The sequence below is a fragment of the Mauremys reevesii genome, linkage group 4 (genome assembly GCF_016161935.1).
Source record: "Mauremys reevesii isolate NIE-2019 linkage group 4, ASM1616193v1, whole genome shotgun sequence".
Classification (NCBI taxonomy): Eukaryota; Metazoa; Chordata; order Testudines; family Geoemydidae; genus Mauremys; species Mauremys reevesii.
In genome coordinates, this window is record NC_052626.1 from 18,413,492 (window position 1) to 18,437,390 (window position 23,899).

The following is a 23,899-nucleotide window of genomic DNA, read 5'->3' on the forward strand; positions in this document are numbered from 1 at the left end:
CCAAAGCCTGTTGAAGTCACTGGAAAGATTCACTTTGACATCAATGTACTCTGTGGATCCGGCCCTTAAACACATTCTTAACTCTAAGCATGGAGTAGTTCCCTTGACTTCAACAGGACTACAATCACATGCTGAAAGTTAGGCATGTGCACAAATACTTCCAGGATCAGAACCCTACAACATGGAGATGGGCGCAAGCATCAGAATTTGGAGCTGGATCTAGATTTCAAACACTCCAAAATTTTGGGTGCTTGGATCTTAGGTTTTGGTTTAGAAAAAGGAGCTATTTACAAAATGTAGATCTCAATTCAGATTCGGAACACTGCAAAAGATTGGGGAGGGGGTGTGGTTCTTGGGTTTTGGTTCTGGCCCATGATTAACATAAAGGGAGAAAAAATGAGATATCACAGGAAAAAGTGCAGTGGTTTTTGTATTTCTAACCAGGAGAGAACTCAGAAAGGAAGCAGTGAAAAATATAGATAAGCCAAACATTTTTTAAAAAAGGAAATAAAATAAAAATAGACATTTGTATAAAGTGAAAGAATTGCTAAAATAAGCACTACGTATTTTTATAGTTGTATCAAAATGAATCGCATTATAAAATAAAATTTAAAAGAAGAAAACCTTACCTTAGCTTATTTAAAATATCCAACAACTGAAGACCTGGCAGAGGAAAATAAAAAGTGTTGTCATTCTAATCTACTAAATGTTAAGCACTTCTGTGTGGAATTTGTATATGCATAAAACGTAACATTTCCCAGGTGCAAAGGATTAAATTGCTATTTAAAGTTGCATTTTTTTATTATTACCAAGGTGCCTTAATTCTCCTCTTGGAACTGCTAATCATTGTAAATTGCAAGGCTGTACAAAAAATTAATTAAAAAAAATTAAGGCCCCCAGTTCTACAAAGACTTACGCACATGCTTAGTACTACTTACTACTGCAAGCAGTTTCATTGCCTTCAACAGAACTACTCAGAATGAGTAAAGTTAAGCATATGCATAAATGTTTGCAAGATTGGGACATGGAAAGGAAAATGTTCATTAAAAAGAGCTTGGATCCCAGTCTTGCAAATATTTGTGCAAGTGTGTAATATTCTGGAGCTAAATATCTGCAGGATCAGGACTTTATTTTACAATGCTGCGAAAAACGTAGGTGTATTATCCTCAACTGCACATGAAGTTTCTTAAAATGAAGTATTTGAACATCTGTCTCATTGTATCCAACATTCCTTATGTTCAAGCAATTAGAGACTACTACTGTACATTCTTAAATCACGTGCTACATTGTATGGGCTAAACTGAGTCCTGGCAAAAGAAAGCGCAACTCCCATTACCTGTGAGAGGAGTTGCATCAGATCTCAGTTTGGCCCTGAATTACAGAGGCCATGTCTACACTACAAAATTATGTTGACTTAACTTACGTCAGCATACAGCCATCACAGTTATTAAATCGCTTGGGTGTGTGCACACTTGGCTCTTTGTGTTGGTGGTGCGCGTCCTCGCCAGGAGCATTTGTATAAATTGTATGGTCACTATGGGGCATTTTGGGACAGCTCTTGAAAGCCACAGTCAATGTAAGCAATGCAGTATCTATACCAGGGGTCCCCAACGTGGTGCCCGTGAGTGCCATGGCGCCCGTGGGGGCATCTAAATGCGCCCACGTCCTGGCCAGTGGTGGAGCATCTGCCGAAATGCCGCCGAATTTCTGCAGTGTTTCGGCGGCGACGCCTCTCGATGATGCCACTTGCCGCTGACAAGCGACGTCATCGAGAGGCGTCGCCGCTGAAATGCTGCAGAAATTCGGTGGCATTTCAGCGGGTGCTCCACCACTGCCACAGTCCTTTGTCTGGCGCCCACCAGACGAAAAGGTTGGGGACCACTGATCTATACTGACACTGCATCAACCTAATTACATCAACCGTGACTCTACGCCGCTTGGGTAGTGTTACTAAATCGGTGCGAGCCAAATTTAAGTGGAGACACTTCCACAACTAGGTCAATGTAAGGCAGTTTATGTTGACATAACTGTGTAGTGTAGATCAGGCCTGAATAAAGACTGGGCTGCTACAGGCATGAGTTGATTAAACTAGCTCATGGAATAGAGGCTGCAGTGTATATATAGGGTAGATTTAAGCTGGAATTCTGTTAGCATACAAGAAGAAAAGATCAAGTTTATGTGACAAAGAAGAACAAAGTTTGAAATAATGGGATTAAAGAAAGTGTATCAAATATAAAACAAGAGTCAAAGGTTACTGCACTGGCTGTAAATTAGGCTCATTATTGGTGTCTCAGGTATGACACAATGCAATTTGCACAACTTTTTTTTTTCATTTAAGTATCTTACTGGTATTTTGAAAACCTACCACAGAACTGGCTTGAGTTCAAGAGTTTAATTCCTTTGATAAAGTTAGATCCAACCAACTTTCTTACTGAAGCGGGGAAGTTACCCCGCTCTGGTGGAAAAAGCTAGGCTGACTGAGGAAGCGGCCACAGCTGGGGCCACGCCCAATCAGGCCACTGCTGGCCCTATAAAAGGGCTGTGAGCCAGGAGCTGAGTGACAGTCTCTGTCCGACCTTGGAGGGAGAAGGACCCAGCTGCCTGGGAATCGGGTACATGAAGCAGAGTAGTGTTGGGGAAGGGCAAGAAGAGCTGAGGAGCTTCAGCCTGGCAACTCCCCAGGCTGAGGCCTTGATAAAGGCTTATGCAGGTACTGGGGCTGGGAGGTGCAGCCCAGGAATAGGCAGAAGTAGCTGGTCCGACCCTCTTTGAGTGGCCAATACAGCCTGCAGTTTGCCCCAGTGAGAGGGGGCTAGATGACGACTGGCAGTAGCCACTGAGGCAAGGTGGCTATAAGGGATTGGAGGTTCTCCTGGGAGGGGGACCCAGCGTGTGGGGGTACCACGGTGGGCAGAACCCCAAGGTAAAGGGCACCGGGGTCCGGGAGGGACATGAGGCCTGCGACAGGCAAGACACCAGCCACCAGGAGGCGCTCTGAGTGCTGGATGAGCTAATTCCCAAATGACCAGCAGGAGGCGCCGCACCCATGAGTCTTCGCTTTGCTACACTTACCTATAAACTCATTTCTGAGTTGAGTCCTGATTCTTAGTTCTTCAGTCCCCAGGATCACGGCATTAATAACACTTAGCAGCGTTATCATGTAAGGCACGTTATCCGTAGCGAAGAGCTCATTCATTATGACACTGAATCGATACTGTTGGTTCTTCACAGTCTGTTAACACACAAGTGATATTGCAGATGTTCCAGTTTAGAAACCGTTTTTTTCCCTTTTAAAAACAGACTCTAAAACAAGGTCAGTATCTTAACTCCTCATCAGCATATCTCACTAAACATGAGAAAGAAAAATGTGTGCTAGAGACAGCTCCTTCCATCACTGAGCAGACGTCTAGTCAGCAGAGAAAGTAAATGGAAACTGATCACTTTCATTGGAAAAGTTCCCTCTTTGACCTGAGACTTCTTCCTGCTCCTTGGTACAATCATCCAGGGCTGTGAAACCCACAGGCATGGTACCTTTGATTTTTGTGAGTTTTCCACTGATGTTGGTAGGGCTGCCACAAAGATCCTTATGACTGCCAGCCAGCTGCCTCTAGCTGAGTCATTGTGCAGCCACTCAGATTTCTGCTGACAAGGAAGGCATCTATTTTTTTTTTTTTACTTACCAGTTTTTAAGTCCCTGACTCTCTAACCAGAATGATGCAACTTGCTCTCTATGCCTGTGCTGTGCCCCCAGCTGGAGGGATGCACCCATGTGCCTCCTGCTGCAGGATCAGAGCTGAAATAATACTGCACACTGGTTTACCTATCACACAGGGAGCTAGATAATAACACAATATAGTGCTCTGACTATGCACTTGCCTTATAATGGTCCAGAGCATCCAAAGCCAGGGCATGCCCGTCCACTGAGTAAATGCAGAGTGCAGCTAGCAGGTCAAACACCTGTTTTTTGACCATGACATTAGATGTGTCCAGTGCTGCCAAAAAGAGAAAAATGTATATTAGTGTCTACTTCCCTGAAACTTCATCAACATCCATAGTCTGTGATGCACACAAGCAACGTCCTTGTGGCTTGCATGTTATTTGCAATGAGATTCAAATACCTGGACTCTCAAGAGTTACACATTTTATTGCAAATTCACAAAAACGGTTCAGTTTCTTGAAAAGCAGGAGAAACGTTGCAGGTTTTTGTTTGAACAGTCTTATTCTTTGAGTTTAAATGGGTGTACTATGAATTGCTCTAATCAGCCATCCTATATTTCTGCTTCCCCTTTCCCTGTGTGTTCCACAGAGCAGGGGCCAGGATATACTTTATTAATCTTTTACACTGAAGCAAAGAGATTGCATTACTGAATAACCCTACAAATGCTCCTACTTCCACAGTGAAAAATGCCCATGGCTATATTTTATTGCTGTTAGGAAAGACAAATCTTTTCCTTTTTGGGAGGAGATAAAGGAAAATCACTTTAAAATATAGAAGCTTATCAAACAGTGGAGGGTTTAAATAGCTATAAATAATAGGTTTGTAGATATGGCGATTCTTCTTAGCATATGCACAACATGCCTCAAGTGGCACGTGACTAGGATTCATCACTGAATTTGGTCCACTGGTTGGATCATTAGCTTCCCCGACCCAGGCCAGGTGCTGACTGGGAGCATGACATGAATGCTGATCCATGTGGCATTAGTAGTATAGAGTAACGTTAGAGACCTCCGCTAAGATCAGGGCCTCATTCTGGTTAGCACTATACAAATAATAAGAGATGTCTTGAAGAACTTAAATCTAAACAGCCAAGACACACAAAGGATGGAAGAAAGAAGGCAGCATTAGCCTCACTTTACGGATGGACACTAAGGCCTAAAGAAATTAAATTACTTGATAAAGGTCACAGGAAATCTGTGGCAGCACCAAGTATAGAACTGGGATGTTCTGAGACTTAACCACAGAGACACCCTTCTTCTTTGTCAATTGTAGCTGTTGATGTCCACTTCATTAACTGTCCACACTCTGCTTTTTTGACTTGACAAACAATAAGTGACGGATATCTGTCTACAAGGTGGTCAGGGAGGTAAGGAACCAGTAGTTTCTATGTTATCCTAAGACAGAGTATGTCTTACCTTTGTTGGCAAAACATGAAAGACTTCTATGTGGAAACAGGTCCAATATTTCTTCTCTGCCATATGCCAAAAATTGGGGGAAGTGGCATTTAAAAGCAGTAGGGTTTTTTCAGAGGAAAAAATCCCTGGTTTATTAAATGAGTAGGCATAAGAATAGCCTCTAATGTCCTTGTGAGAAAGCTGCTAAAGCCCTATGATATTTAAAAGGCAACAGCATGATAAAAATACCTCTTTATTATTTCACAGATATATATTATGTTCAGAGTGGAGCAGGTGACTAAGCAACAAGAAGCCTTATTGCAAAGCTGACTTGTGTGTGTTTAAAAGGAACAATAAGCGTTCTTACCTTGAGAGAGTTTCCTGACATAGCCTTCATTGCTGACAATGTATTCGATCCCCTTGTGGGAGTTCATGAGAGCTCGCACACAGTTAATGCAGGTGAGCTGAAGCAGGGCATCAGAAATCCTGGATACTCCTCTTCCAGACAGCCTGTCCAGGGCCTCTAAGAGCAGATCTAGGCCACTCAGCTCCAGGAACTGGATCATCCAGGCGTCATCGCTGCTCTCCAGTCGCTTCTTGAGACCAGAGTAGTTCACTACTGAGGGCATTTGTAGGAGGCGAATGCATAGTTCTGGCTCTGCATTTTCCAGGTTGGCCTCTGACTGGTCAGTCTCCTGGGGCCCAAGTTTTTCCTTTACGGAAGCCCATTTCTTCTGGGCACCTTCCTTCTTGACAGACATGATGAATAATCTCTCCTTTAAAGGGAATGAAAAGGCAAAGTGAGAAATATTTGGATTTGGCAACATCTCCTCAAATGAAGGGGCATTTCCCATAGTGATCAGAAACTTAAATCACAGATATTGAAGGTCTGTCTTTATTCTCAAGCGCCCAGCTGGTACACTGATCAACTGGAAGAGTAGCCCTCCAGCTATTGCAGTGGTTCTCAAACTTTTGTACTGGTGTCCCCTTTCACACAGCAAGCCTCTGAGTGCGACACCCCTTATAAATGAAAAACACATTTTTATATATTTAACACCATTATAAATGCTGGAGGTGAAGCAGGGTTTGGGGGTAGAGGCTGACAGTTCGCGACCCCCCATGTAATAACCTCGCGACCCCCTGAGGGGTCCTGACCCCCAGTTTGAGAACCCTTGAGCTACTGAAAGAAGATACCATTGCATTTAATCCACTCACATCACAACCAATCACTGCAATCTGTTCAGACTGGCTTAACCATTAGAACATCAAAGACAGTAATCCATAGTTTTTAAAGTAATTAATTTACATCATTCAATAATCACTTGCTAGTTTTCACACAATGGAAAGGATGGTGGTGTAAGTGCTGTATTATCAGGTGTTGGCTTGGTATTTTTCTTCAGCTGTGTGTGCTTGAAGAGAAACCAGCCGATCTCCTAGGTTTTGTTGAACAGAACTGGTTGAAGAATGTTTGGGTCCTCCTAACCCTTCACCCAGAAAATGTTTCATCTAAATTTTCCACAGAAATTTTCTTTTCTCTTTGGCAAAAATTCAAATACTGAAAAATTTTGGCAGAAAAGCAAAACATTGGGGGAGTTGGATGATTTTTGTTTTGACAAAAAATCAAACATTTCCACAAAAAACTAACACTTGTTTTTGCAAAAAACAAAAACACCCCTCCTCCCTACTTTGGTTAAACCCCAATTTTCCGTCATTAAATAACTTGGATGGAAAAAATTTGACCGGCCCTCCTGTTGATTTGTCTACACTGTTTAAAAAAAAAAGAAAAGAAAAGAAAAGAAAAATTCAAAAGCTAATAGTTTCTATGATTTTTTTCTTAATTCGATATTTAATGTGTGGATTTAAACATCCCCTGTGGTGTTTCCAACCCCAACATTGCAACATGGTGCAAGAGAATGAGAGATGAAGCCAAGTAGGTACTGGAGAGGGGTGCAGCTATTGTACCTCATATGGCGCATCATAAGTTTTGGACATTAGGGGGTTCATGTTCTCGAGGAGCCAGTGGAAAGAGGAGCAGAGAGGGAGTGATGGAAACATTTTAATGAAAAACTAAATACACCCCTTCTAAAGGACATGTGCTGAGGATGGAGTTCTCCTCCTGACAGGGCCGGATTTCCAATTAGGCACAGTAGGCACGTGCCTAGGGGCACCAGAGTTCTAAGGGTGCCTAAAAATTCAAAGTTTGCCGCTGCCAGGTCCTGGCAGGGTGCAGGGCTGGCTGATGGGGAGACGGCCTCACGCAGCCCTGCTGGAGCACTCCTGACAGCAGGGAAGGCGAAGCAGCATGGGAAGAGCTCAGCAGTCCAATGCAGCTGGGGGCCCTGCTGGGTAAGTGGGTCCTGAGGAAGCCCGGCCTAGGCAGGCCCCATTCCTGCTCCAGCCTGGCTGATAACGCTGCTCCCGAGAGCCCAGAGCAATCAGCTCCGCGGACACGGTCCCCTCCCAGTGGGGCTGGTGAATGCGGCCAGGGAGCAGGGCACAGGAGAGTGAGTCTCTGGAAGGGTTTGTGGGAGGGTCCTGGGCAGTGAGGGGTTTGTGGGGGCTGCTGGGCAGTGGCGGATGGGGAAGGTCTGTGTGTGCTGGGATGCTGGGCAGTGGGGGGTCTGTGTGGGGCACTGGACAGTTGTGGTGGTGGGGCTGTGTTGGGGGTGCTGGGCAGTGGTGGGGTCTGTGTGGGGCACTGGACAGTTGTGGTGGTGGGGCTGTGTGTGGGGGTGCTGGGCAGTGGGGTCTGTGTGGGGCACTGGACAGTTGTGGTGGTGGGGCTGTGTGTGGGGGTGCTGGGTAGTGGGGGTCTGGGTGGGGCACTGGACCGTTGGAGTGGTGGGGCTGTGTGTGGGGTGCTGGGTAGTGGGGTCTGTGTGGGGCACTGGACAGTTGTGGTGGTGGGGCTGTGGGGGTGCTGGGCAGTGGGGGGGTCTGTGTGGGGCACTGGACAGTTGTGGTGGTGGTGGGGCTGTGTTGGGGGTGCTGGGTAGTGGGGGGGTCTGTGTGGGGCACTGGACAGTGGTAGTGGTGGGGCTGTGTGGGGGGGTGCTGGGCAGTGGGGGGATTTGTGGGGAGTGTTGGGCAGTGGGAGGGCTTATGGGGGGTGCTGGGCAGTGGGGGTTGGGAGAGGTCTGTGTGTGTTGGGGCACTGGACAGTTGTGGCTGTGGGGCTGTATGGGGGGTGCTGGGCAATGGGAGGGGTCTGAGGGTGGAGGTGCACGGGGCGGGGGTGGTGGTGTACAGGGTGCTGTGCAGTTGTGGTGGGGGATTTGTGGAGGGGTCTCTGGGCAGGAGGACGCTGCAGATGCTGTGCCTAGGAGCCCGTAAGGTGTAAATCCAGCCCTGCCTCCTGAGACATAGCACAGGCTTCCCTTCAGCTAGAGCAACATTCTTTTGCCCTTTTTTTTTAATTGAACCACTCTTGGGAAACACAGGGACTCAATCCTGAGACCCACAACAGCTCCACTGTGCTTAAACTGCCAGCTGGGGATTCTCCTGATGTAGGAAGAAAATCTGCATGGTGCAAAGTGAATCTCTTGGGGATGTGCTAGGCGCAGTGGTTCTCAAACTTTTGTACTGGTGACCCCTTTCACATAGCAAGCCTTAGAGTGCGACCCCCCCTTATACATTAAAAACACTTTTTATATATTTAACACCAGTATAAATGCTGGAGGCAAAGCCGAGTTTGGGGTGGAGGCTGACAGCTCGCAACCCCCCATGTAAGAACCTCACGACCCCTTGAGGGGTCCCGACGCCCAGTTTGAAAACCCCCGTGCTAGGGCAAGGGGGAGTGTTGCTGGCTGTGCTGTGGCTGGCAGACCGTGGCTGATGGTCACTGTATTTTTGAGATAGTTTAGGGCAACCCAATGGCTGTTCTAATCGATGGTGGGGGCCAAACTGGCTCTCAGCTGCCCCAGGCTTGGGGAGTAGCAACCCCTTCCTTTACGGCTTCTCTACCTCTGCGGCATGAAGCAGAGATTGGACATAGCAGAGGACTGAGCCCCATGGTTTAAATTACAGGGTGGGGAAAAGGTTTGTGAACGCCAACTAAAGATTTTCAAAATCTTTAACCCTGCAAGGTTCATGCTTCCTTGCCAGAAAGAACAGTCAGCCTGATAAGCCTGTCTTCATTGTTCAAGCTAAACCAAGTACACGAGGTAAACAATGGACAAAGACCTATCCTCTGTCTGTCTGCTCATGCATTTATAAACAATGGAGAGTAAATTAGTTTTCTAAAAATTCTTTTCGTTGCAATAATCTCTGGCTATATTTCCAGACATGTATAACTAATAATATGTTTAAAATATGTGATTATGGCATCTGAGAGTGTCCCTTTAATTGTTTTTTTAGATCTCCCCATAGCTGAGCTGTTTTACAATTTCTAAGTGTTCAGAACATGCTCTTGAACTCAGTTTGATTAGATCTTATTCCTAAGCACATCCTATCATAAATGTTTTCTTTTCTTTTGTTTCTTTTTGATTGATGTGGAGGTTAAGTTGGTAACAGCCTCTTAATGTCTTCCTCTTCTGTTCTAATAGGACGTCACTTGTAAAATGTGCCATTTGCATATCATATGTGAAAGTGGGATGGGTTGTGTGCTGAAGAACTGAGGTGTGAGGCTATTATAACAGCAGTACATCTAATGTGATACCTCATTTTAAGGCCCTTCTACCATGAGGGCCTAGTCTGTAGCAGATATTCTATTTGCAGCAAGGAGGCACAAAGATTGAGAGCAATATCAAACTAGAGTCAATTCACTTTTGACAACCTGTCAAGTGGGTTTATGTCATTATGCTGCATTTTAACAGGACAGTTCAAATCAAAATAATAAGGGAATTATCCATCTAGGTCATCACTACAAGTTCCAAAATTTGCCTTATGGAGTTTCTCTGGCATTGCTCCTGGAGGTCAGGAGGGATTAAGCCAGCAGAGGCCAGGGTTCAGTCCCTAAACTCAGCCGATCTCAGAGACTAGAGTCCTCCACACAGAGGCTCTGAGTCTCAATGCTCTGCTGACTTCTGGTTCCTCACCTGGCTTCCTGGAGCACCTCCCCTCCTGCCAGCTCCCTTAACAACACCGCTGTGCTGCCAGGAAATCTCTACTGCTCCTAGAATCCCACCTCCCTTGGGTAAGGAATTCCATACAGACAAAGGAAACCAAGGTAAATTAGTGGAGTCAGGCCCACAAAATAGGAGAAGGGTGGGATGATGTTGTGAAGAGTGTTCCCCTGATAGCTCCCCTTCAGCCACAGAGCATCAACTCAATGCAACATCCAAAGATAGGCTTCCATACGGATGGGTGAGAGAAAGATAGCACAAAGGTAGCACCCCATGTCTATGCTACTCCTGCTTCAAACCACTGGGAGCTCATCTCCTCCGCTGACAAAGGCAGGACAACAGAGGCCTAGCGGTTCTATAATAATGGATGAAATAGTCGATTGGGTTACAGTCATTAGCATTCTGTATCCTCACTCTCCAACATTCTGCAGCACAGGCCACACATAAACTGCAGGGCAGCTAGAAGCAGCACAGTCCCATAAGCATATGGCTGAACTATAACAGTAACCCAGGACTGCCAGTTCCTGTGATTTTGATTGTGTCTTGCCATATTTGAGGTTTTTCTTAAAGTCCCAGCTCCCGAGGTCAAGTGATTATAGAAGAATCTCAGCTTCCATTCAAATAACCCCACCGAAGCAGTAAGTTTCTAGCCCTTCTGGTTGTGGAGAAAAGTTTGAAAGCATGAACTGAGTGTATCAAAAGGTTCAGAAGGCAAATGAAAAGAAACCCACATTTATAATTGCTCCAAAATAGTGTCGTGATTTTAAAGCCAATCTCCCGATTTTCTGATGCCTGACTTGTGATTTTTGAACATTTGGGATGGACAATAGTGATGATTACCCCTGTGTCCATTATGCTTTGTACATACAGCCAGGTTTTCTGATTCAGAGGGAACTTTATTTGCTCTCCTCTTCTCCCCCCACCCATCACCATTTAGTTTAGGGCAGGGGTCAGCAACCTTTCAGCAGTGGTGTGCCGAGTCTTCATTTATTCACTCCAATTTAAGGTTTCGCGTGCCAGTCATACATTTTAACGTTTTTAGAAGATCTCTTTCTATAAGTCTATAATATAGAACTAAACTATTGTTGTATGTAAAGTAAATAAGGTTTTAAAAACGTTTAAGAAGCTTCATTTAAAATTAAATTAAAATGCAGAGCCCCCCGGACCGGTGGCCAGGACCCGGGCAGTGTGAGTGCCACTGAAAATCAGCTCGTGTGCTGCCTTTGGCAGGCATGCCATAGGTTGCCTATCCCTGGTTTAGGGTTACCATGCCTTTGGAAATCTATGCATATATGTGTCTATTCACCAGCCACAGGCATTTAAGATATGGAGCTGTTGCTTTAAAGTGTGTCTCCTTGCAGTACGGATGTGTCATCGGAATGGAATGTACTAGACTTGTAACTGCTTTAGCTTTTCAGAACTTTTGCATTAGGATTGACTGCTATTTCCAGTAGCATAGCTCTGATTATGCAGGTTTGCCAGCCACACTAAAGTCAATGGGTACCGATTTAAAACTGGGTGAGGTGTCAAACGGGGTGGTGTCCCTGGGGGGAGTTTTACAGAAAAGTTCCTGAGATCAAATGTTTATTGAAGCTACAGAGAAAATTTCAGCAGTGCTTTGTCTGTGTCCCCTTCTCTCTCAGTTCTGTTTGACTGAAAAAATGACAGTAACAATGGAAAATGTGAAGCAGCGAATGAGCCATTTAGGCACGTACTGGACAGCAAAAAAATACACAAACCAAAAATCCATTCCCAGTGCAGCCGACTTTTATGATCTGTCATTAATAACCGAATTCTGCAGTAGTCCTAACTTGGGCAAAAATCCTCATTAAATTCACTGGGATGAAGCTTCTCTACTGCCACCCCTCTGTACTAAGTACAAGAAGCTGGGCTTGGCACAAGGCAGTGATCTGTGGGGGAAGGGAAGAAAAAAAATCCTCCCCCAGCCCAAAAACGGTGGAGCTCTGTGCAGTCTGCTAGAGCCCTGAGGCAGAGGTAGCCCTTTTACCGGTTAAGTTGCTGCGCAGTGGATTTACTGTCACAGCCTGTTCTCTTCCTGCAAAGGAAGTCCCCAGGCTGCTGGGCTCTGATGCAGGCAGGGATGCAGCAGACCCATTTCCCATGTGCCTCAAATCCTGCCCTATGCTGTGCATCAAAACCACACACCTTCCAGGGTCCGAGGCCAAGCCCAGATCCGTCTGGCTGACTTCAATAGGCTCTAAACAGGTGCCCACTGCAGGCAGGGCCCTCTAGCTTTACAGGAGGCGGCTAAGGGAGGTAAATAAATAAAAGCACCTCTCTATATTGCCAGATGATGTCAGTGTTTTATACCAAAGCAGATAAAAGCAAGACTGCCTTGTCTGCCTGCAGAGCAATGCTAATGGGCTATTGTTTTCCTCAAGCACATTTCCTGCTGCAGTGTCTCTTTGGGTGGGGAAGGGCACGAGGAATAGTTTCGGAGCCAAGGTGCATGAAACCAATGGAAGAATTCAAACTGTTATGTGTGCAACTTTGTCTTGGCACCAGTAATTGCTACCCACACCTTAATGTTTTTCTACGTCTCGTTCTGCACATAGCATTTCTCCTGGGAGGAAAGAATGGTCTAATGACCAAGGCAGAAGCTAGCAATAAGGAGATCTGGGTCCTGTTCCTGGCTCTGTGTGACTGTGGCTGAGTCAGTGATCTTTCGGAGCGTCAGTTTCTCTTCCTGTAAAATGGCCATAATAATACGTTCCTAACTCATTGGGGTGTTTTGAGATTTAATTCCTAAGCAGCTGTAAAGTGCTTTGAGACCCTCAGCTGAAAGTGCAAACTCTTATTGCATTTCTCATTTCTATATTTCAGTAAAATGCAGCATGTGAACAAAATGTGATTGATAATTTCCTTTTTTAGGCCAAACATACACGTGTAGAGCAGGCCCGAACTATACAGCCCTTCCTCTGTCCTAATTCACAGGGTCTGGCTCTCCTCTTCCTTACGCCAGTGTAAATGAAAACGTATTCCTTCACTGACGTCAGTGAAATTACACAGGGGTAAAACTGCTGTCAAAGGAGAGAAGAATCTGTGCCATTAACTTTAATGGGAGTTGTGCTTGAATCAGGGCTGCAAGTTTTAACCCTGTATGTACAGTGCAGAGCCAAAGCTCCTACCCTGTGCAAAGCCTGGGACATGAGCTTTGCACTGGAGATCTCCACAGGGCGGAGAGAATGAAATCCTTTCCCTGACTTCACAGAGGGGGGCTATACTGCAGTTCTGTGCCATTCAGCCTCCAGGCAGCAGAAGCAACCGCTGATTCTGTACACATTCCTCTTTCTCTGTTAATATTACTTTCTTTTAGATTGGGGGTAAATAGCTTTTCTGCTCTTCGCACAGCACTAAACCCTTTGATAGCAAGCCTGGAAATTAATGCCATTTTTTTAAAATATATTTTTACTTTTAGCTATCAAAATTAGGGCTGTCAAGTGATTAAAAAAATTTATTGCAATTAATCGCACTGTTAAACAATAATAGAATACCATTTATTTTAATATTTTGGATGCTTTCTGCATTTTCAAATATGTTGATTTCAATTACAATACAGAATACAAAGTGTACAGTGCTCACTTCATTTTTGATTACAAGTATTTGCACTGTGAAAAAACAAAAGAAATAGTATTTTTCAATTCACCAAATACAAGTACTGTAGTGCGATCTCTCTATCATGAAAGTTGAACTTACAAATGTAGAATTATATACAAAAAAACTTGCATTCAAAAATAAAAGAATGTAAAATTTTAGAGCCTACAAGTCCACTCAGTCCTACTTCTTGTTCAGCCAATTGCTCAGACAAACAATTTTATTTACATTTGCAGGAGATAATGCTGCCCACTTCTTGTTTACAATGTCACCTGAAAGTGAGAACAGGTGTTCACTGTTGTAGCTGGCATCGCAAGATATTTATGTGCCAGATGCGCTAAAGATTCATATGTCCCTTCATGCTTCAACCACCATTCCAGGGGACATGCATCCATGCTGATGATGGGTTCTGTTCGATAACAATCCAAAGCAGTGCAGACCGATGCATGTTCATTTTCATTATCTGAGTGCTGTAGCTACCTTCATAAACCTCACATTGGCACCTTCTTTGCATTTTGTGAAATCTGCAGTGAAAGTGTTCTTAAAATGAATAGCATGTGCTGGGCCATCATCCGAGACTGCTATAACATGAAAGATATGGCAGAATGCGGGTAAAACAGAGCAGGGGACATACAATTCTCCCCCAAGGAGTTCAGTCAGAAATTTAATTAACACATTATTTTTTAAACGAGCATCATCAACATGGAAGCATGTCCTCTGGAATGGTGGCCAAAGCATGAAGGGGCGTATGAATGTTTAGCATATCTAGCATGTAAATACCTTGCAATGCAGTTATAAAAGTGCCATGCAAATGTCTGTTCTCATATTGTAAATAAGAAGAGGGAAGCATTATCTCCTGTAAATGTAAACAAACTTGTTTGTCTTAGCGATTGGCTAATCTTTTCATGGATTGAGAACTGGTTAAAAGACAGGGAATAAAGGTAGGAATAAATGGTAAATTTTCAGAATGGAGAGGGGCAAGTAGAAGTGTTCCCCAAGGGTCAGTCTTCGGACCAATCCTATTCAACTTATTCAGAAATGATCTGGAAAAAGGGGTAAACAGTAAGATGGCAAAGTTTGAAGATGATACTAAACTGCTCAAGATAGTTAAGACCAAAGCAGACTGTGAAGAACTTAAAAAAGATCTCACAAAACTAAAAGATTGGGCAACAAAATGGCAAATGAAATTTAGTGTGGATAAATGTAAAGTAATGCATGTTGGAAAAAATAACCCCAACTATACATACAATATGATGGGGGCTAATTTAGCTACAGCTAATCAGGAAAGAGATCTTGGAGTCATCGTGTCTGAAGACGTCTACACAGACAGTGTGCAGCGGCAGTCAAAAAAGCAATCAGGATGTTAGGAATCATTAAAAAATGGATAGAGAATAAGATGGAGAATATCTTATTACCCTTATATTAATTGATGGTACGTCCACATCTTGAACACTGCGTACAGATATGGTCTCCTCATCTCAAAAAAGATATACTGGCATTAGAAAAGGTTCAGCGAAGGGCAACTAAAATTATTAGGGGTTTGGAACGGGTCCCATATGAGGAGAGATTAAAGAGGCTAGGACTTTTCAGCTTGGAAAAGAGGAGACATATGATAGAGGTATATAAAATCATGAGTGGTGTGGAGGAAGTGAATAAAGTTATTTACTTGTTCCCATAATATAAGAACTAGGGGCCACCAAATGAAATTAATAGGCAGCAGGTTTAAAATAAATAAAAGGAAGTTCTTCTTCACACAGCACACAGTCAACCTGTGGAACTCCTTGCCTGAGGAGGTTGTGAAGGCTAGGACTATAACAGTGTTTAAAAGAGAACTGGATAAATTCATGGTGGTTAAGTCCATAAATGGCTATTAGCCAGGATGGGTAAGGAATGGTGTCCCTAGCCTCTGTTTGTCAGAGGGTGGTGATGGATGGCAGGAGAGAGATCACTTGATCATTACCTGTTAGGTTCACTCCCTCTGGGACACCTGGCATTGGCCACTGTCAGCAGATAGGCTACTGGGCTGGATGGACCTTTGGTCTGACCCAGTATAGCCGTTCTTATGTTCTTATGGCTGAACAAGAAGTAGGATTGAGCGGGTTTGTAGACTGTGAAGTTTTACATTGTTTTGTTTTTGAGTGCAGTTATGTAACAACAAAAATCTACATTTGTTAGCTGCACTTTCATGACAATGAGATAGCACTACAGTACCTGTATGAGGTGAATTGAAAAATACTGTTTCTTTTGTTTATCATTTTTACAGTGAAAATATTTGTAATAAAAAATAATACACACTTTGATTTCAATTACAATACAGAATACAATATATATGAAAATGTAGAAAAACATCCAAAACAATTAATAAATTTCAATTGGTATTCTATCTTTTAACAGTGTGATTAAAACTGCGATTAGTAGTGATTAATTTTTTTAACTGTGATTAATTGTTTTTAGTTAATCGCAATTAACTCATGTGATTAATCATCAGCCCTAATCAAAATACACAGTTGTTATAAAATCAATTAAAAATCATCTATAAAAGTCTGAATAGAACAGAATTGTGCTGCCTTTCTGGTATATTTCAAGTTAATATCTGAAGCTAAACTAACTCCAAGCGCAGACAGGAAATCCTGATGACAGCTTCCTGTTTATCAGCGCTTTGCCTTTCTCAGCACCTGCACTAAGCAGATCTGCAGAGAAGACGCGCTTAGCACAACTCCAAACAGGTGCATGTGAAAAGAATAAAGGCTCATGGTTGTGCATTAAGTTGAAAAGGCTGGATTGATTAAACTAAACTCTCATCTTTAACTGCAATATATTACTGGGCGAATACACTCTTTCCATAAGCAAGAAAGTGCCTATTATTGTGGAAACATCTTTAGTCATAAAAAGAAGGGAATAAATATCCAAAAATGGGCTATATAAATGAGAAGAGAAGAAACAGAGAGGAAAAGATGGTACCATTATACTGATGATGTGATAAGCGTGTTACACAGATAGCACTGGCAAGATGTTATAAATGGACTGTCTGTCCATATTTTCTGTGACGCACCAGCAGTTCTTTAAATTGATTTAGCCTCATCTTTAAAGAGCTCTTCGTTTTCCTTGTATCGCCTGACCACAAGGATAGATTAGCAGGTAAATGATCTAATCCAGTGGTTCTCAAACTGTGGGTTGGGATCCCAAAGTGGGTCGCAAACCTATTTTAAGGGGATTGCCAGGGCTGGTGTTAGACATCCCAAGTCCCACCACCCGTGGCAGTGGGGCTCAGGCTTTGGCCCCTCCACCTGGGGCAATGGGGCTTCGGTGGGCTCAAGCTTTGGTCCCCCATCCTGGGGTCATGTAGTAATTTTTATTGTCAGATGGGGGTCACGGTGCAATGAAGTTTGAGAACCCCTGATCTAATCAGTGAATTATGCATGATGGATGAACAGGCAGTACATGTTTTTCATGTCCGAGGGAGAAGAAATTGAGCTCTGTGTTGCCTGGATAAAGGAGAATTCTTGTTCTGCATAGAGGGGATGGAGAAGAGAGGAGGCTCATCTCTTCCTTCCGGCCCCTCACAGTGTGGACCCAGGCAGGATGAGGACCGTAGTGGTTCCTGGGTGCTGGGCAGGGCAGGGTTAGTGCACCGAAGGCCCACACTCCATGTTGCTAGCGTCTGGCAGCAGGCACCTGGGGATGTGAGGAACGCTATATACAGTGGGCTGTCTCTTGAGTTCCAGGAAACATTCTGCTAGGGTCTCTGCCCTTCCGGGGAACCTCTAGGCAGCCCCAGAATATTCCTGTTCTGATCAATCCAGTTGTCATGATCTCACACCTCGCTCTGTAAGGCTGGTTAGGCCCGTGTGTAAGAGGGAGCTCGCAGGGGAAGTGTCAGTGCAGAAATACTAGGATATAAAGAGCCTCCTTTGGGAAAGGCCAGGCTATCACAATGCTCCTCCTCGGCGCCCGTCTAGGATGGTGATGTGGTTCATGGTGTCTCTCTGAGCAGTGGGCTCTGCAAAGCCATTAGGCCATGCTAAGTGTGCTCTGAATCCATCCAACCCAGCTTGTTGAACCAACTACCCCCTTGTTCTTCCTCTCTGACTAATACTTAGGAATCCTCTGTGTACCGTGCTAATACACATTCTCTCTAATAAACCAGTGACTCACAGGGAGTTTATTCATCGCTATCTATGGGAGGTAACTGGGGCGGGGGAGTAAACACTTCTTCTGGTTGTGAACTTGGGGAGACTGGAGCTACATAGCAGAGGATCCGCTCTGAATAATTACCTGTCTCACTGATGGGGGGAGGGTGTCACAGCTGAGTGAAGTCATGTAGAAGGGCAGCTGGGACCCCTCTTATATAAACTGACGGGGATGGGAAGTTATAGGCGGAACTTGCTGTATTTGTTTCTTGGTCCTGATTGATTCCCTGAAAGCAGGGTCTGAACCCCCCAGAAAGTCTAACAGGAGTGTGGATGCAACGCCACAAGCCACCCACAATCCCCACGGCCTGGAGTTTGCCAGCACAACACAGCACAGCCTGGAGCGGGCCCTTGGGTGTAACGTGCTGCACTATGCCATTGTAACCATCAGAGCCTCCTCCGGCACATCGCTGGCCCAAAGCACCGTGGCTACAGGCAGCTGTAACTACCAGTCATGCTGACTGTCATTCTGGGGAACTGTGACCCACATGGGAGGAGGGGCCATGTGCTCTGCTAAGAAAGCTGGGGGCAGCACAGAAAGCAACACTGCCAGCCATGCTGCAGCCTGTGCTGAAGGACTGGGAGCCGAAGCCGAGCAGGGAAGGAGCAGCTCTGCACTGAGATCCACAAGGTCTGACTTGTCTTGATCAGTGGATTTTAACCCTAAGTGCTGCTTTTTTGGCTCTGTTCCCTGCTCACTCCAGAGCACTCCTGCTCCCTCTTGTTCTGAACTGAGAACTGTGGCAGCTCCTTTTAAAGGCACAGATCTTTCCTGCTAAGTCCTCCTGTGCATATTTACAGCATTCAGAATATCACTCCGTTTAAGTGAATTTTAATTATATGGTTTTCTTCTGTGCAAACCCCATGCTCACCCAGCCACAGAAAACAGGCCAAGCCCTTCTCTTTTTCAGCATGCCAGACTACTTAGTCACTTAAAGGAAAATAAATTATGGCTCTAGGCTTTCTGAAAACAACATCCACAGGCCTGATGGTGTTGGTCCTGCTTTGAGCAGGGGGTTGGACTAGATGACCTCCTGAGGTCTCTTCCAACCCTAATCGTCTATGATTCTATGATGGACCTGAATTTCCTCCCCCTCAATTTGGAGGAGTTTGCCTGCAACTTGGCTGGCTAACAGGGCTTCAAACATGTTATCTTCAAGGGGCTTGTGTTAAACTAGCTCGCTTGAATGAACAGGGTTGCAAAGGATGAGTAGATTTCCAGCTAGCTGATCTTGCTGGAGGCTCAAACACCGGCAGGGTCAAACCCATGATACCTCAAGTGGGAGCGGGGTACCAACCAACCAGTCCACAACCTCCTTGTAGTGCAACCCAGGTACCCTTAATGGGGAGCCAATAGGAGGGGGCTGCACACCTTGCGGTGACTGGCAGTATAGGTACTTACTCAAGCCAAGAAACCAAAAAAATGAACAAGCTCAGCCCTACTTAACCTTGGTGTCGGAAGAAGGAGAAGATGATGATGACTGAAGTAACACAAATGAAACACCCTTTGCCCCATTAACACCCACCCACCTTAACTCCTTAAGACACTTCCTTCCTTCTATCCCTAGAGGCTGTGTATAATCTGATTCCTTCCTTCTTCCTCCCTCCCCCTTCTTCCCAGCACACTCCTGTCTCTCCTCTCCCACCCCCAGCAGAATTTTAATTTACACGTAACAAAGTTTAAGCCATCTGGCATTTCAAGATGCAACTTGTTAACAGTTAAATTTTTGATCACGTGAAGAACAGAAATTGTTTGTTACCCAGCAACATGGAAAATGCTTTTGTAACTTTCTAAGATAATTATATTAACGTCTCAGCAGGAAGCTGTTGCAGGACCTGCTATGAAAACTACTGCCACAGAGCATTGTTGGTAGCATTTTTGCTCCTTGCAAAAGAGGATGGTAAAATTGGCAGCGAGGAGGGAATTCATGTGTCTAATAGCTGAAGCCAAAGCATTCTGCAGTTTTTTTCTTACACTGAAGCAAATCAGCTTCCTTTGAAAAAGCTGTGTAAGCTTTCACTTCCAAAGCTCCATCATTCTTACTCTGTGCCAAGCAATCTTTTGCTAATAAAGGCTTAATCCCTGAATGTGTCTGAAAGTTGCGCTGTATCAGAAAGCTTGACAGGATGTCGGTGTTTATGTTTATGAAAATATCAGTCTTATAAAGCTTCTGATGAGAGAAAGCAAGTGCCTTTCATGTAAGCTACAGAAAGGGCTCAGTTTTGCTCTCTGATCCACATCAGAATGTCATTTAAATTCTTTTCTGCCTCATCTCTATCTGAAAAATAATACCTACCATACAGGGGTGTTCTTGTCTACACTACAAGCAATACAACAGCACAGCTTCAGTGCTGCAACTGTAGAGTAGACACTCGCTACAGCAACAGAAGGGGTTTTTCTGTCACTGTAGTAAATCCACTCCCTTCAGATGTAGCATCTAGGTGGCTGGGGCTTAGGTTGGCTTAACTACATCTCTCAGGGGTCTGGGATTGACCCAAATTTTAAGTGGGGACCAGGTTTTAGAGTGTTTTTAGATCTTTAGATGAATGGCTCTATTTATGTGTAGAGTATTATAGTAATGGAATAAATTCAAGAAGTGGTTTTTTACCCACCAAAGCTTAAGCCCAAATAAAGACTAACAGAATGAAGAAGTGGTTTTTTACCTATGAAAGCTTATGCTCAAATCATTTTAGCAGAAGCCTCCAGCTACTCTGGGGCTATGGACTGTGACTGTAGTTTGAGAGCTATTCCTCCCTGTTCCCCTATCTGACCCATACCGCTGATAAATGATAAAATGATAAAAGTCAGAAATCGGAGCATAGTCTAAATAAAGCCCTTTCTAAGCAGTGCAGTTTCACCCTTACAATTCATTGTTCAGGGAAATAACTTTGCAAAGCATTTCATCCTGCCGTAGGAAACAGTCTGAGGCTTTATTTATATAACAGAGGAGAAATGTTAATCCCTGATGGATTTCAGATCAGTAACTGCATTTTCGTTTTATGTTAGGCTCATTCCAGAGGTGTAATCCACAAATCCTGACAATGTCGGCTGCTGAGCCGATTCTTAAAGCAGAATTAGTTTCACAGTAGATTATGTTGACAAAAAAAAAATACACAGAAAGGAATATTGATGTTGCAAATTCCATCCCTCACTGCTGCAAGAAGAAATTTAAAGGGATCTCAACTGCCAGGAGACCTCAGTTTAATCCTGAATTGATGTCATTGTGCCAAAACCATTTGTGTTCATACACGAAGGGGAACAAATAAATCCAAAAGCTCTTTGGCTGCTGACATACTGCTACTGGATGGATTGCAATTTCTCTCTCCCTGCACCAGGAACACATTGCCAACGAAGGGGCAGGAGTTAAAAAATTGATCCCAAGCCTGTGGCTCATCAGTCAGAAATGTTCCTTCCAGGTGAGTCCAACACTGCCAGTATGGCTGCTGGCTGCGAGGACACTGACCATGCTCTGTCTTCTGTGATGAGTCTATGATGGCAGTTTCAAGCAACTTCCATTTTTAACATGATTTTAATCTGTGATGGAAAAGTAGCAAAATCCTCTCATCTGCAGACCTTACACCCCAGTCCCTTTTTTACTTGTATTGTGTATTGCCTGTTTAAAAGAAACAGGGGAATTCCCACTTTGGTCTACACTTAAAAATTTGTTTGACCTAGCTCACACCCCTGACATAGTTAGGTCAACCTAACCTCTGATATAGACAAGGCTAGGTTGATGGAGGAATTCTTCCGTCGATCCAGGTACTGTTACTCAGAGAGATGGATTAACTACAGTGATCGAAAAACCACTTCTGTCAATGTAGGAAGCGTCTACACTACAGTGGCACAGCTGTAGTACTGTATTTATGCCACTGTAGCAGCTGTAGTGTAGACATGGCCTTAGTTAGCTTGGAGTTAAGGTTACCCAAGTGAACTTCCTATCAGCACAGTCACTAAGGCCTGGTCGACACTTCAAAGCTTTGCTGCATAGCTTTGTCAATTAAGGGATTGGAAAAATAACACCCCACTGATATAGCTGTGGCAGCAAAAGCCCAGCTGTAGATGCAGTTATACGTGTATAAAAAAAAGTCCTATTGTTCAGAGAACAGGTATAAGCTATACTGGTAAAAGAACCCTTCTGACAGTATAAGCTATGTCTCCACTAGGAGGGTTTGCCGATATAGCAAAACTGGCACAGCTATACCAGCAACCCCCTCCTAGTGTAGACAAGGCCTAACTGTCAAAGCCACCTACTGTCCTCTATTAAATCTCCCCCTAAAACTTGCCTTTGCTCAGATGCCTACAAAAATGTCAACAAGGGTGAGGCAACTGGTGTGCTGTGATCACTGCTTATTGAACTGATCATAGTCATCTCATTGCTACACCATCTGTCTGTTGTTTCCACCTCTCGTTCTCGTTTTATACTTGGTTTCCAAGCTCTTTGCGGCAGGAACTGTTTTTCTGTGTTTACAGCCTAGCACAATGGGGCCATGATTCCTCACTGGGTCCCTGAGGCACTAGTGCAATACAAAAAAATACTAATAACAGTAGTCAAAGAGATCACCAGTTGAGACAACATTAAAATCCAGGCCAAATTCAACTTACAGGCCTTGCATCATAATAGCTACCTGAATTTATGCAAGCCTCAGCTCCACAACATAATAATAATAATTTTATTATTTATTAGTATTCTTTTAGTGCCTAGGATCACTAGTCATGGACCAGGACCCCACTGTGCTAAGAGCTCTACAAATACAACAAAAAGACAGTCCTTGCCCAAGGGGCTTCCAATCCACCATGTGTGATGCAGTTAGGTCAACCTAACCTCCACTGTAGATGCAGCTAGGTCGATGGAGGAATTCTTTCATCGCCCTAGTTACCATCTCTCCAGCGGGTGGATTGATTACAGCGATGGAATAGCCCTGCTGTCACAGTAGTATGCGTCTACACTGCATAACTACAGCAGTCTAGCTGCAGCGCTGTAGCTGTGCCACTGTACGGCTTGTAGTATAGACATACCCCTAGTGCCTTCAGTTCTCCCATAGTCAGTCTATAGCACTGTAATGTAGACGCTTCCTACATCGATGGAAAGGAGATTTTCTGTTGATGTCGCTAATCCACCTCTTCAAGAGGCAGTAGCTGGATTGATAGAAGAATCCTTCTGCCTACTCCAGGGGTTAGGTCAACCTAAGTACATGCTCAGCCATGAACTTTTCACAGCCTTAAGTTACATAAATAAGTTGATCTAAGTTTTAGGTGTAGACCAGGCCTGATTGCAAGCTGCTCAAACTGTTTGTCAGGCAAATTTGCCTGCTACAGATGTCTCTTCCACTGACATGATGATGAGGATGGACCTGTGTCTGTGTGTGAAGTTTTTGAGCTTGAGATTGTTTAGCCAAAAATGCAAGACGATCAAGATTAAATTTCAAGAGTGACTCATTTCTAATTGTTGTCTTGGGAATAGTTAGCAAATATTTTTTCCAAAAGCCCTTGCAGAAAATGTACTTGGTCTCTGAGCAGTAATTATGGTAAGCTTTGGTAATTTAATTCAATCACTGCTGTGTGAAATGGAGAGATTTTAATCTTGCTTTAAGCAAAAAGCCCGGTGCATCCTTAACTATGGGATCTTCACTGCTGCCTCCATAATTTACCGTGTTACCTGGTTACACAATGGATACATGAAATGAGATAAACTAAATATAAATAAGCCAATTTTGCCTTTAAAAATTGGATTATTCTGAATTCTAGCCATCAGTGTCTTCTTGCCACTGTCGATTGACGTGACTAATCCGCACCATCCAAGTGGTTCACATTGCTCTTGTAGGTTGAGTGTTAAGAATTTCAGAAACTAGATGCATAACACTTCCACCTAGCACTGGCCCAATAACTCAGCAAATGCAACAGCAGTGTTCTGTTTGGGT

At 44.0% G+C, this 23,899-nt stretch overlaps 1 protein-coding gene across 1 annotated transcript in view; it reads right to left on the reverse strand.

The window, feature by feature from the left end:
- Nucleotides 1-625: 625 nt before the first annotated feature.
- LOC120403896 (inverted formin-2-like) overlaps nt 626-23,899 on the reverse strand; it is a 42,262-nt gene continuing 18,988 nt past the window's right edge. The window contains exons 2-5 of the mRNA XM_039535824.1: nt 5,480-5,888; nt 3,877-3,992; nt 3,073-3,232; nt 626-663 (exon numbers count right to left, since the gene is read on the reverse strand). Coding sequence (XP_039391758.1) covers nt 626-663; nt 3,073-3,232; nt 3,877-3,992; nt 5,480-5,873 — 708 coding nt within the window. The 5' untranslated portion in view covers nt 5,874-5,888. The remainder of the gene's footprint in view (nt 664-3,072; nt 3,233-3,876; nt 3,993-5,479; nt 5,889-23,899) is intronic.